The following is a 13,859-nucleotide window of genomic DNA, read 5'->3' as shown; positions in this document are numbered from 1 at the left end:
ACTGGTAGCACAGAAAATAATAATTTTTATTCTTTTGACTAGGAAAATCCAGGCTTTTGTAAGGATGAAGCTATCTGAGAAGGAACTAGTTCTAATCTGCAGATCATTCCCACTACGATGTCACCACTCTTCACCTTAACAAATACTGATTCTATCAGCATCCTTTTCTGCAGTCCCTGGGAAGTGAGATCAGCTCTTTAGGGACAAGTGCTCTTCCCTGGGTATCCAAACACTTCTGATTGACAGGAGAGCTATATAGCCATATCAGTTGTACTAGCCAATGGAAGGACATGGCTAGTACAAATATCTAGGCAATATTTCCCTTGGGTTGCAAGCCAAAATCCAGTGTCTGGCTCTGGTCTGGCCTTACATGGGCAGTGGAATCCCACTTGCTCCTTGAAGTCTCTGTTTAGGAAAATATGCCATCCAGGCATGATCAGTATTTTGGTGTCACCTCTGCATAAACAAACTCCTAAGAGGATCATATGGGACTGACACCTTGTTTAGTGCTAGGACGTTAAAAATCACATTTCTCATTTGAAAGTGAAAGGGAGAAACCAGTCCAGAGAAACTTGATTGTGTGCTTGGAAACCTGGCTTTGATTGTTCCTGCTTCCATCCTCACTTAGTGAGTTGAGATAGATCTTCCTCTGGATACAGAACTGTTCTTCTCATGGGTCAAACTTCTTTCATGCCTTCCTTTAGTAACAGTCTCAACAGACCTACTTGACCTTGCTGATGAACTTCAGGTATCTGTATATGTGGTATGATGCCATATTGTTAATATTGGACCTGCTGGTTTGTATTAGGAGCAAGAGTTCACTTTACACTCATTTCCAGACACTTGTGTTCAAGTTCTGTTCCTTCAGAAAGGTGATGACTTTCTTATGTTGCTTACCTTTTCTCTTTATGGTGTAGGACTATCTTCATGGGTATATCTTTATAACGTGTGAAAGAAATACAAGTCCAATAAATTTTCAGTAAATTAATAGGGCACTTTGAAATTCATGCACATAACAGGCAGCAGACTTTTAGTGCTTCCCAGAGTTCAATTTCTAGTTTTTATTTAATTTTCTAGCAATAGTGAAGTCTCATATGGCATGGAGCAAAAGGCAAATCTCATATCCACAAGTGTATATTCATTTAAAGTTAGCTTATGAAGTAATTTTGTAACAGAGGTTGCTCCAAGTGGAAAAAAAAGTGTGGAGAAGATTAATTCAGTTGAGTCTCTCACCATTTCAAATTGAAGGGGAAAGAAACCAAAACATGCACCAATTTAATATATTGTAAATTCCTTGAAAACTCTCCTGAGTAGATTCTTTATTTCCTAGTAGAGATTCTTACTACAATTAGTCTCTCATGAAGACTTAAAAAAAACTTAATTCTCCTCTAACAAACCAACAATTTCCATTAAATTAATCAAAACTAACAATATGAGAGTTTTACTCCCGTGTTACTTGAGGCTGAAACTTGCTGATGGATTAGAAAGCCATGGAATGGATGGATAGGACCAAATGAATGTGCACGTGAGTTATATATACCCTATATCCACATTAAATAACTTTGATTTTCTCAAATTCCTTTGGGGTCTACATCTGTTTTTCAGGCAGGTTGCTTAAATATGTGCTTAACCACAGAGCCCTAAGCAATTATTTGAGTGTTTTTCACTATTCTATTGTGATACTTGAACAGGGAACTCTCTGAAATGAGGGGTTTAGTCCAAAGTATAATTGTGGCAGAGTGGGAGATTTGTAGAGGAAATCCTAGCAGGGAATTTGCCACCATTCCCAGGCAGCTTGGAAACCTGAGAAATAACACAAATGGAATAGAAAAACAAAGTTTTTTGTATGGTTGCTTAAGCTGACTTTGAACATACAGATGGGCCAAGCCTGAAGCAACATCAACCAGGCCTCCCCAGCTCAGCTTGCCCAAACCTGGCACCTCATGCCACACAGTCTCAGAAAGTGGGCAAATTATCTCACTCACTTTTACTGGCACATCAAGAGGGAGCTTGAACAGAGGCATTCATGTTTATGTGCAAGAAGAGTGACCTGCTTTTTTTGTGTGCATCATCTGGCTGATAAATGCTGTCATTTGAGGACTAAATACTACAAAAGGAGATTAGGTGAGAAATGGCATGTAGCTAATTAGTGCAAAGCAATGTGAAATTAGAAGGCAGATGAGGATGTATGGAACAATGTTTGTATTTCACAGAGATTCACATATGTTAGTGATTAAGCATTCAAGTTATTGAATCCTGAAATGCTTTAACTGTCAACACAGGACATTTTCCTCTTTAGATTTGCATTTCCCTAAGATTCTCTAAACACAGTGAATTTTCTCATTTACTTTGTCACTAATTTTTAGTAAAGACTGATTATACAAGAAGGCCCTGTGTAAGAGTTAAATTGACAGTTCATGTTTACAATCACATAATTTCTATTCAGGGGAACTCATTATATGAGATGTTCAGGCTTAGAAGAACTAATTTGGATTCAGCACACATGCACTAATGGAAGTGTTGAAGTCCAGTTATTTCAGTCTATTAAGCTTAACTCTCTAGTGCTTTAGCTCAAATCAAAATCTGTGTTTTGGCCACACTTGTCTAATACTCATCATCTTTATTGTAAGAACTTTATTAAGGCTACTCATTTCTACTGGCCAGTCAGTCACCCATTTTCCAACTGTTCAATATGGTCACAGCTGATGCGTTCCACTGACATTTACAGCTTAGTTAACTCTTCTCCTTTTTGTTAAGGGTGTCACTTGCATGAACTGTATATAGGGAGAATATGAAAATCAAAAGAAGAAAAAACTATTTTTAATCAGTTCTAGCGATAAGAATTATTAGAGGGTTAGACTAAATCCTTGGGGTCGGACTAGTTGTCATAGCCCCTGAAGACAGTGGGATAATAATGCAGGTCTAATAGATGAGGTGTAAAAATATGCCAGTGGGAGAAGAATCAATAAAAGATAAAACATTTTTTCTCCATTGCATTAATTTGCACACAAAAAGAGAGTATTTGCAGTCAGAGAGACGAAATGCAAAGCTACGGTATTGTCAGAAAGCTGTGCCAGTTGCTGAAGAGAGGAAGTCTTAAAAAATACCAGAAGGAAAAAAAGATTATGGGGACTATGACATATATGATCAACTGGCAATACAAGAATGAAGCAGAAAAAAGGATGGTAGGGTATGTCCGTGGAGCCCCATGGGTAGAAGCTGATGAAAGAACAATGTGATGTATTAAGCTGTGGATACCCTGTTAGATGGGTTTCCTCACTGCATTGTATTCCTTGTGTTTGGCTGTGCAATGCAAGGGGATAGAATCTTCAACATTGCTACCTGCATGCAACCTTGTTCCCACAACACTGTGGCGCTGTTGATTCACTGACACGGAATGGATCACTAGAAGAAATGTCATGCCAGTAAAGGCAGGGAACAACCTGGCTGGATACTTTAATTTATGTGACATTACAAGTTACTTTTTACACAGTTCCACTGAGGTAAAAAAAAAAAAAAAAACAAACCCAACAAATACATTCTAAGATGTCATATATGTTTATTTCTTGTGGATTACATAGATTTATTTTCAAGTACTGCTATTCCTCTCATCTCATTCAGCAAATATGCTCTACCTAGAAAATTACTTTATCACATGTTTAGATTTCTTATCAAAGTGAGGCAGTGGCGATCAAGTTCAATCTGAAATAGGAAGTTATGAGGATTCTTGAGCTTTCAGATTGCATCTAACTACCAGGGTCTCTTCAGAAACATCTGAGTGTAAAGAGCAGAATACTTTAACAGCCTAATCTGACAGCATGTGCATCACACCTAAGATTAATTGCTCTACATGTATCTGTAGTATCTAAAGATATGCACTGTAGTGGTTTGACATTGGCCAAAGCCAGGCACCCAAGAAAAACCTATTTACTCATTCTTCTCTGCTCAACTACAGCAGAGGAGAATGAGTAAATAGGGCTTTTTTTTTGTGGGTGCCTGGCTTTGGCCAATGTCAAAACATGACAATTTTGGTGCAGAATGCAGGTAGTCAGTTCCAGGTGTACTGCATGTCCCTCCAGGTGAAGGCAAACTGAGGCCTGCATTTTGTTGCCAGAGGAATGGAGAAAAACGCGTTAGTAATGTCAACAGTGGCATACCACTTTGCTGCCTTGGACTCCAGCTCGTACTGGAGTTCCAGCATGTCCGGCACAGCAGTGCTCAGCGGTGGAGTCACTTCATTCAAGCCATGATAGTCCACAGTCAATCTCCACTCTCCTTCAGACTTGCACACAGGCCAGATGGGACTCTTGAAGGGTGAGTGGGTTTTGCTCACCACCCCTTGGCTCTCCAGCTCATGGGTCATTCTGTGGATGGGGATCACAGCATCTTGATTTGTCAGAAACTGCTGGCAGTGCACAGTTGAGTTGGCAATTGGTACTCGTTGCTCTTCCACCTTTAGAAGTCATGCTGCAGAAGGATTCTCGGACAGCCCAGACAAGGTGTTCAATTGCCTAATGGATCTCTGCATCCCTCCATGCACTTCATGAATTACAGGGAAACTGTTTGTTGTATTATAGTCCTCATCATGGCTTGCAGAAGAATCTCAGCTCTGATGTTTGGAGCATCTCCTCCTCCCCCTCCCTCCTTTTCAATGATGTTAGTGTTGCTGTGTTGTTCTCCTCACATGTCTTCACCTTTCCCTTTTCTCTGACTTGGGAGAGAATTGGTGTTCATAGGTTTGTTTGTTCTCAAGTTCTATCAATTGAAAGGTTCTTACAGGGTTTCACAGCACTGAAAAGTTGATCCCATCCAGGCTCTGCATTGCAGAATTGCTCCTCCCGCCCCTCGCTGTCAGCCACAGGGTCGCCCCAGCAGCCACGCGGGCGGTGCCCACCACCATGACATCGGTGCTGTTCAGCACCTCTCTTTATGTGGGGCACCCAAAAGAAGAAGCTGCTGCCAACACCCCTGCCCTTCTGTTTGCAGCACGGCTGGCTGAAAGCAGCTAAGCAGGCACAGCTCACTGTGAGCCGTGCAGAGATGGCTGCATGGTCCTGGATGCATGGCTGCTTGTGGTGCCAGGATGGCCCTAGTGGCATGGCTCTGGCTGCGCCGGCATGGCCCTGTGGGAGTGAGGGTGGGTAGGACAGCTGGGACGGATAGAGATGGGAGATTTTTGAAGTTAGATTTTGGAGCTTGTGGGTTATTGTAACGGGTGTGGGTGTAGGGGCCCTGTTTGGAGCTGCCAGCTGCAGCTCCAAGCAGGCCCAAAAGAGAGAGCTGAAAGAGTAAGAGAGTAAGAGGGGCTAATTGAGTAAGAGAGGGTAAGAGAGAGAAGTTTTTGTTATAATACAATAAATCTTCTTTTATGTTGAATATTTTAATTTTCATTAACTAATTTAGTATAAGATATAAACCTTATGGCATTTACATACAGCTTATAAGAATCATTATATTACTATACTGTGTTACATTTTAAACCCTAAAAACTGCTTTTTGGACCCCTTTTGCTAAGATAGTAGGGTCTGTTCTGACCCTTGGACTTGTCTGCAAGCAGAGGGTATTGTTTAATCAAAAGGGGATTACCTTTAGCTGGCTGTATTATTGTTTTCCAGTTGTTCAGTAACTAAGGCTTGGTATTTCAAAACTTGATTACATTTAAATCTTGCTTATAGTTTCTATAGTCTCAAAATCTTTTGCTAAGCAATCATATTTATAAGGCTTTCCTGTTTCATCTTCCCAACATGGCCCCCCATTGGCTGCCTCCCCACCCCTAGGAAGAAGAAGGAGAGTGTACACATGTTTTTTTTTCCCTACTTAAAAATGTCATCACAGAGGTGTTACCAGCTTCTTTAATTGTAAAGGACAGCTAGTAACATGTCCATTTTCAGAGCCTTCAGGTATTGGCTCTGCTAGACATAGTAGAAGCTTTGAGCAGTTGTTTGTTTGTTTTTCTCAAAAGTTGCCTCTGTGGCTTCTCCCACTCCCACTAAATATCAGGCTGTATTAAACTAACACAAGCACACATTCACTTCATGCTTAATGAACAGTTTAAAATGTTAAACAATAAATTTGTTGTTATAACTCAGAGATTGACATTTTGCTTTTGAGGTGAGGGCCTCCCTTCTGAGGTCAGAACTTGAGACTACTCTTTTAACACAGAAAAAGAACTACAGGCCATAGCATCTGACACCAAGCTATCATTTCAGCCAGGTATGCTGCTTCCCTCGGATCATTTTCTTTCCCAAGACACAGAGTAATAAAAGAAGGTGAGGCACAGAATTACCTGGGAAAATAGAAATTCTGTTGTAAAGTGTGTTTGACATTTTGAATCTTGCTTGCACTTTAAATTGAAACAAAGAGGAAGAGTGTGGCCTCTTTTTCCCTCTCCATGACAAAAGAATTCTGAAAAAAATCCAATTTACTCTGCTATGATTTTGTTTATTTTTCATACACACATGTATTGCTTGAAGCAAAGAGTCAAGGCAAAGTGATTTGCTCATGGAAAAGGTGTGGCACTTTTGATACCTCAAAGTAGAATGTTTCAACAGCATCAAAATATAACAGTTTTTTTTTTTACCTTCTTTGCTTCTAAACTCCTGTATAAGCTGACAGATTCCAGAATGCTCCGGTTTGGATGACTTATTCACTGGTGGAAAAATTCTTGCCAAAAGTACTTGAAATAATAATCTCATGACAAAAATTTGATATGCTTTGGATAGTGGCATCTTTATTTAATCACTGCAGTGATAAAGATGGATTCTTGGCTTTATGGACAACTTCTGTCTGCCAAGGAAGCCTTGTAATGTGGAGCTGTAAGTCCTGGAGGTAAGAGCTACAGGATATTTCCCTGATCATGCCTATCCACAGGAATCAGAGTCCTGCTGAGAAGGGACTCTCAATCAGTCTGGTAAGGCAAGAACTTCTCCAGAGAACAGGACACAAAGAAAGGAATGGAAATACAGTGACTAGGGGAGTCGAAAAGGTAGAAAACAAACAAGAAGTTGTCAGCTTAGGAGCTAGAGGCTGTAAATGGCAGCCTACCAAGGGTCTTATTCATAAAATAGGCTGGGCCATCTGTGTTCATTAAAATAAAAAAAAAGAAAAAAAAATTAAAAATATATAGTTTGCATTCTTGAATTCACATGTCATTAAGACAGAATAATCAATACATGTCTGTTTCAGTTTTTCTGAGGGTGGGCAGCTAAAATTTAGTCTTGTGATAGCTGAAGCAAATGCTCAACTAGAAAGTTCATCTTCAAGAAATCTCAAGGGACCAGAGCTTCAGAGCTATCAGAAATGGCTGAAAAATCCTTTTATAGTTTTGGCTTAAGGGAAACACACACTTCTTAAGAAGAATATTATGCTGTTTTTTTTTTTTTTAATTTGGTTGGAAAATAAAGTCCTTACTTAAAGCCTGCTGTAAGTTGAATGGAACAACAAGAAACAAAGCAGTACTTTTGAAGAGGTAAAAAATGCTTGAATTCTGAAATGTTTTGACAGTCAGAATTGACAATCGAAGAGAAAATGAAACAAACAGTAGATTAGTGTTCAGTGAACTAAACCACTGAAGGATTTGCAATTGATGTATACAAACTACCATTAGCAAGTACTGACTCCTCTGTCTCAGTAGCTGTATTGATAAAAAGCTAATCATCCTGCTCCTGTGCAGGTCTTGCTGGCAGTCTACTGAATAGTGCAGCAGTTCCAGTAGTGACAGCTAATAAAAGATAGGGGAGAAAAAAGAAAAAGAAACGAAGTATGTTCATTTTGGGCAGGTGCTTAATTATTTTCTATAACGTTTACACTTTGTTTGTGAGCTTTCTTATTAGTATCATTTTCACATGGCATTGGTTTCAGTTTAGTAGTCAAACACCATATGGAAATGAATAATCAAACATTGCATTTTAAGATACTGAAATGAAACATTCCGACTAATTTATTATTTTTTTCTTCTGAAAACAGACCCTTCCTTCTTTTTGGAGATCCAAATATAAATTTTTCTATGGAAAATATCACCAAACCCAATTATTGGCTTATTCCACTTCTTACACAGATTCCCAGCTGGTGGCCAAGGAAGGAATCTGAGTTCCATGCACAAAACTCCATGGAGGAGATCTTTGCTCAGTGTTCTGTACTCTTCATCTGCACCTAGCAAGGTCACAATGTGGATTACTACTGTTCTGATTCTGCAAGCAAGAACAAGTCTATTCCTACAATCAGGAGCAGGCATTTGTCAGCTACACAGTGCAAACCAGACTAAGAACTGGCTTTGGTATTTGGGGAAGTTCTGGAGGTGTCAGGGCATATGCGGCTGTTCTCCTTTGTCCATGGTGCTGGGATAGATCCCATTCAACAGATACCAGGCTCTATCCCTCACTCTGGTGAGAAAACACTGCTGTTTCTGAGATTTGTTACTGTCCAGTAAATGTTATAAAATTGTATTACTGCCAGATTCATACTCATAAATTACTATGAACCTAGGATATTGTTATATGCCATGAGAAAGAAGATGCATGTGACATTACTCATATCATTACCATGGCTACAGGAGATGTTATCTCTCTTGTAGCAGACATCATGTATGGCAGGTAAATCACCTAGCAGATCCTCATGAGTCTATCTTTCCAGCTGGGTTCCTTGGAAAATTGAGTAAAGGCTCTGCCTCTGAGGTAAAAGCCTTCTCAGGAAGCCTTTCTGAGACTATGAATAGACACAGATCTATAGACTACATCATCTCTTTTGACTGTGTCCTTTCTTGCCTCTGTGCCTGACCCTCATGTGGTGAGGAATGTACTGGTGGGAACTTTCTTGACTGAATAGTCAGAGTATCACCTGGATAGGAGGTACCCAAATCAGACTCACAAGCGATTGGATTTTCATCTGCAAGGTACATCCTGTGAGAGTTACATGGAATCTGGTGCTTGAGGCAGGGTAGAGATACTGAAGTTATCTCAGTGGAGTTTGTGATTTCATGATGATGTGCCTTGGTCTCCTGAAGAGGAGGGAACTGTGAGGTAGTCAGTGTTAAGAGCTATGTATCATGATTTTCTGTGTCAGCTGTGTAATCTGGAAAAGGTGGGTGCAGTTTGGAAACAGAACCACAGGTACATGATCCTTGGAGAGTCAGCTGGCTCTCTTTAGAGTAGCCATTCTAAACAGGTCAACAAGAAGCTCAAGGATCTCTCAGGGACTTCTGGATGTCCCTATTGTTTCATCTGGCTTCTGAAATCCCTGTGGATAACATCACTCTTCTCTGCACAGAAGGGAGGACACTTGCTATTGCAAAGCTTGTAAGGAGCCTATGAACAGGAACAATGACATTTCTCAGCAACCCCACTTGGCTATGCTGACCCCTGGCTGCTGCAGGAGTTCCTTGATGTAGCATGGTCCAGGATTCCCAAAATAGGAAGAAGAAATCTGATTTTAGGCAATTGGATGTTCTAACTATTAGCTCACACTGATCCTTCTGTTTGAAAGTATTGAATTGTTCCTTCCCGGATTCTGGGATACAAGAACAAGGTGTGCGTATGGAAGTTTGGTAGTCTGGGGTGGGGACACGGTCCTTCTCTCTAAGAGCAATCATATGATGAAAAAGGAATGTGAGGTGTGATATGACAGACCCAAGCTATAAACCCTGCTCAAAGTCATATAGACACTTGGGGAGGCACCATAGATCTGGAAACACTGTGTTAATAGCATAGAAATCCAGGCACACAGCTCCAGCAGGCTCCCAGGTTCATTTCTTGAGCACAGTAATCTGTGCTGACACACTCCTATGTTATGTATAAAAAAGCATCAAAAATACTGCATTATGCCTTTTGAATGGTGAGTTGAGGTATAAAACACTCACTCTTGTTCAGGTATAAAACACTCACTCTGGGGGTGAGTTAAGGTATAAAACAAGAGGGTTTTCCACCCTTTTTCCTCTCTGAAACTTGTTAGAAAAAGTGCAGCACATGCTTACCCAGGTGAGTTTCTTAGAATAACATTAGTGTCATCTGCAAAAGTGGTTTTCTGGGAGGGTATAGAATAGAACCAAACAGTTCAAGGAAGGGACCTAAAAAGGCAATCTAGTCCAATTGTCTGATCACTTCAGGATAATAGAAAATTAAAACATGTTATAAAGGGCATTATCCAAATGCCTTTGAAACACTCACAGGCATGGGGCACTGAGGCAGACCCAGGTGGTAGACACTGCCCTGAGTGTAGAAACACGCACTCCCGCACCTGCAGCTGGCATCTGAAAGCTTTGCAGACTGCGGAGCCCCGATGGTCGGCATCGCTGCCCCGGGAGGAGTTGACTCGCCTGTCATGCCTGTTGGATCTGCCTGCCTTTCCGCACGGTGCGAGGTGCGGGCCCGGCGTCCTTCCTGACCTTCAGACAACGTCGCCCACGGGCTGTGCCAGCGTCTTCCCTGGAGGCGCCGCTGCTCCCCATCCCCGGGCTCCCACTGCTGCCGGCAGCATTCCGCTCTAGCCCCCTTCTTCCTTTTAGACGCATATAGGTTACTTTGGGGGTTGCTGTCCCACCTCTCCTGTTGGCGACAAAAGGGCCGATCAGCAGCAGAACTCTTCTCCTCCCCATCCAGCTTCAAGCTGGCTGTCAGCATCCCTAAAGGTGGGCGCCGGTGCTCTGGAGTGGATATTGCTCTGCTTTGCCACGTAGCGCTCGCACCGTACACAGCTCCTTCCTTCTCACCTTCAGATGCCGTCCCGAATCCGGGCTGGAGAACGGATCACTGCACTCGGGTCCTTCAGCGGCAATCGCTGGGAGACGACTTTCCTCTTTTCCCCCATCCCGCCCCCACTCCGTCCCTCCCCCCGGCCTCGCCCTCCCCCCCCCCCCCCCCCCCCCGCCGATAGCGAGAGTACAGAGACAAGCAGCCGGCGATTCTTCTCCGGCCACAGTTAATCCGAGGCGAAACAAGAGGGAGGAGAAAGTCTGCTCCCTCCCTCTCTTCTTCCTTGCCTCTACAACTCGTTGCAGGACCTAGGGAATGAGAAGGGATCTCGGGGAAGGACTCAGAACAGAGGATGCAGAACGCCCTCCCACACCCTCCCCCTTTTGCAGGAAGCCGTGGTTGCAGAGATTTCCCCTGGCACACACACAGACTCCCGAGGAGAGGCAAGGAGCCAATTGCAAAATGCAACAGCGGGCTGACAGCCACCCCTCCTTCCCCCCACGGCAAAGCACAAGGACACCTGGTTGCTGGAGACAGCCGGAGATGGGGTGGGGCACACGCATGCAGACACACGCACCCCTCCGCGGGGCTTGGGGAGCGCTGCCGGCCTGCTCGGCGGCGAGCACCGAGGGGCGAGGGCGGCGCAGGGAAGGGGCGGGGGAGCCGGAGGCAGGGGGAGGGAGAGAGTCCAACTCCCGCAACGAGGGGAGGAGGAAGGAGGGACCGTGTCGGTGGGATGGTCCGGAAATGCTGCGATAAAAAGAGGGGCGCGGGGGAAAAGTAGGGAGAAGCTGTGGACTCATTCCTTCTCCCCCACTCCGCACCCGCAACTTCCCCGGCAACCCCCGGGGACACGGGCGCCGGCCAGAGCCCGTGGGAGACGAGAGGAGCCGCAGCAGCCGGCACCTGCCGCAGCCACCTGCCCCGGCCCGTCTCTGCACAGTGCCTGTCGCCGAGCGAGGTATCGGCGCCGGGGCGGGCGGACCGTGCCAAGCCGGGAAGGGCAGAGAGGAGAGGCAGGGTGCGAGCACACAGGGATGGGGACAACTCTTGTTCCTTCAGGTGCTGGCACGGCTGTGAGCCGGTGCCGAAGTCGGGCGGGGGTGGGATGCAGCAGCCGGAACTGTGCTGCACCTGGGGCCGGCCGGTCTCAACCTTGAGCCGTCCCGGCTCACCCTGAAGAGGTGCAGCCCTTACTGGCATTGCTGGGGTCTTTCCGAAGGGTTCTGGTGGGGGACTTTCCATCCCGCCACCCGGACTGCATTCGCATCCTGATCGCCCGGCATCGCCCGCTTGTTCTCCCGGGCACTTGCAGGGCGCTTCACCTTCAAATGACCCCTCGGCGGTCCCGGGCGGACCTGCCACCTCGGAGCAAACCCTCTGAAAACCGAGAGGGCGAGAAGCAGGCGGGGAAACGAGAAAGTTAAAAGGTTTAACTCCTTCCTGCCCGTCTGCAGGAAACAAGCCATGCAAGGGGACCTCATTGCTCCTCCGCACTTGCTCCCGGGCACTCTGGGGGAGCCATCGTGTACCCCTGACTCCTCCCACCCGCTGACCTCTCGCCAACATGCAGCTCTGCTCCTTGGGTGCCCTGTCGTGCAAAGCAGGGTCTGAAAGGATGGAGGGCTGGAAACTTGTTTGCACTCAGACAAAGGGAGGAAGACTGTGAGAAGAGAGCTGAGGAAGACAGGCATTAGCTTTTCTTCTCCTAGAAACACTATTCCTGTTTTGATTGTGCCTCTTTGCAGGCTGCCTTCCAAGGATTCCCAGTCTCTGTGCATGTGAGGTGTGAAGGTGGGCAGGACCCCAAGCAACAAATCATGGATTTTGTTATGAAACAAGCTCTCGGAGGTAAGTGTGATTGGATTCCTCCCCTTTCCACCCAGAAAGAGAGGAGATGGTCTACTGTGGTAGGGTCTGCACCTGGAATAGCTTATTGAGGACTTGGAAGAGCATGCCTGAACTGATTCATGATCCCGGAGTGGAGTGTTTGGAGAATCTGAGCAGGAGAGGGCAGCAACAAGCAGAGACCAAAGTCCCATGTCAGAGAAGATACCTCCTACATAGGGTGTGCTGGCCCTGGGTCATGCCTAATTGGCACCTCACCACCTGGATGTATATCCTGCTGTCTTGATATCCAGTGTGCAAATCTTGATTTGCTTCATGCCATGACACTGAGGCAGGTATTATAAAGGACAAAGACTGGTTTAGGCAGAGTAAGTCCAAAGAAGGAGTGACATTTGTCTGTGTGTAAGCCTTCTTTCATCTTTGGCCCAAAGACTGGCCAAATCCTGAACAAAAAATGCCTAGTGCAGAAATTTCTGTTTCTGATATTTTGATAGTTATTTTTAGTAAGAACACTGCCACAATAAAGATGGAAATGATAATAAAGTATTCCTACACACTTTACCTGGATTTAAGGCCAATCTTCTATGGGTTTCTGTATATTAGCTTACGTGTGTGAGGAACTGTTTTAACCTAATGGTATTAAATAGAAAAGTTAGAGATGTGTGTAGGAAGAATTGAAAACACTGAACAAATGTTTGGGAATGAGATTCCTTTTTTCTGCCACAGTTACTTTCTAGGCTGCTTGACCTGGACATTTGGTCTAAGCATCACTGAGGTGATGCTGGATCTGTTGGGAACTGAAATATTGGCCTCAGAGGAAGTTGATGATTCTCTCTTGTACTCTATCTCATGTGTGCATTTTTCATTATTTTTTTCTTTGAAGAAACTGTAAAATCATGGGCCTGTGTAAATGTTTAATGTGTGGTGATATTGATGTTATATACAACTTCAACATTTACTGCAGGACTCTATCCCATGGCATGGAAATAATGTTTCCATCTCTGAAAGTGGTGGGTGTTTTTCACCAGAGGAGCAAAATTTTCACAGTTAAGAACCAAGGAAGCAACCAAAATTTTAATTGGGGTATTTTGAATAAGGAGATAAAACTGGAGAAAAAAGGGATGAATTTGTTTGCATGAAGTAGTGAGGTATGAGGACATCTGTGTGAGAAGGTAGCGGTTTGTGTGACAGCAGTGCTGTGTTTCATTTCACTCTTCAGTACCTGTTTTGAAGGAGAATTAGTGTTAAGATGTGCAGATTTTGCACTGCTTGCTGTAGTGAAAGGTTGCTTGCACAGAATTGAACTAATGTACCTGCAAACTGGAG

General features: G+C 44.1%; 1 protein-coding gene across 2 annotated transcripts in view; it reads left to right on the top strand.

The window, feature by feature from the left end:
- The window catches only part of CPLX1 (complexin 1), a 202,781-nt gene that overhangs the window by 82,961 nt on the left and 105,961 nt on the right, over positions 1–13,859 (top strand). Inside the window, exons 1-2 of one of the 2 annotated variants that reach the window (XM_053931785.1) lie at positions 11,472–11,646; positions 12,434–12,536. The exons of the other annotated variant lie outside the window; for it this stretch is intronic. Coding sequence (XP_053787760.1) covers positions 12,506–12,536 — 31 coding nt within the window. The 5' untranslated portion in view covers positions 11,472–11,646; positions 12,434–12,505. Of the gene's footprint in view, positions 1–11,471; positions 11,647–12,433; positions 12,537–13,859 lie in introns of those variants that run through there. 2 annotated transcript variants of the gene reach the window in all.

Source organism: Vidua chalybeata, chromosome Z, assembly GCF_026979565.1.
Source record: "Vidua chalybeata isolate OUT-0048 chromosome Z, bVidCha1 merged haplotype, whole genome shotgun sequence".
NCBI classification, from domain to species: Eukaryota; Metazoa; Chordata; class Aves; order Passeriformes; family Viduidae; genus Vidua; species Vidua chalybeata.
The sequence above is the reverse complement of the archived record's forward strand: the minus strand, read 5'-3'. Positions and strand labels throughout refer to the sequence as shown.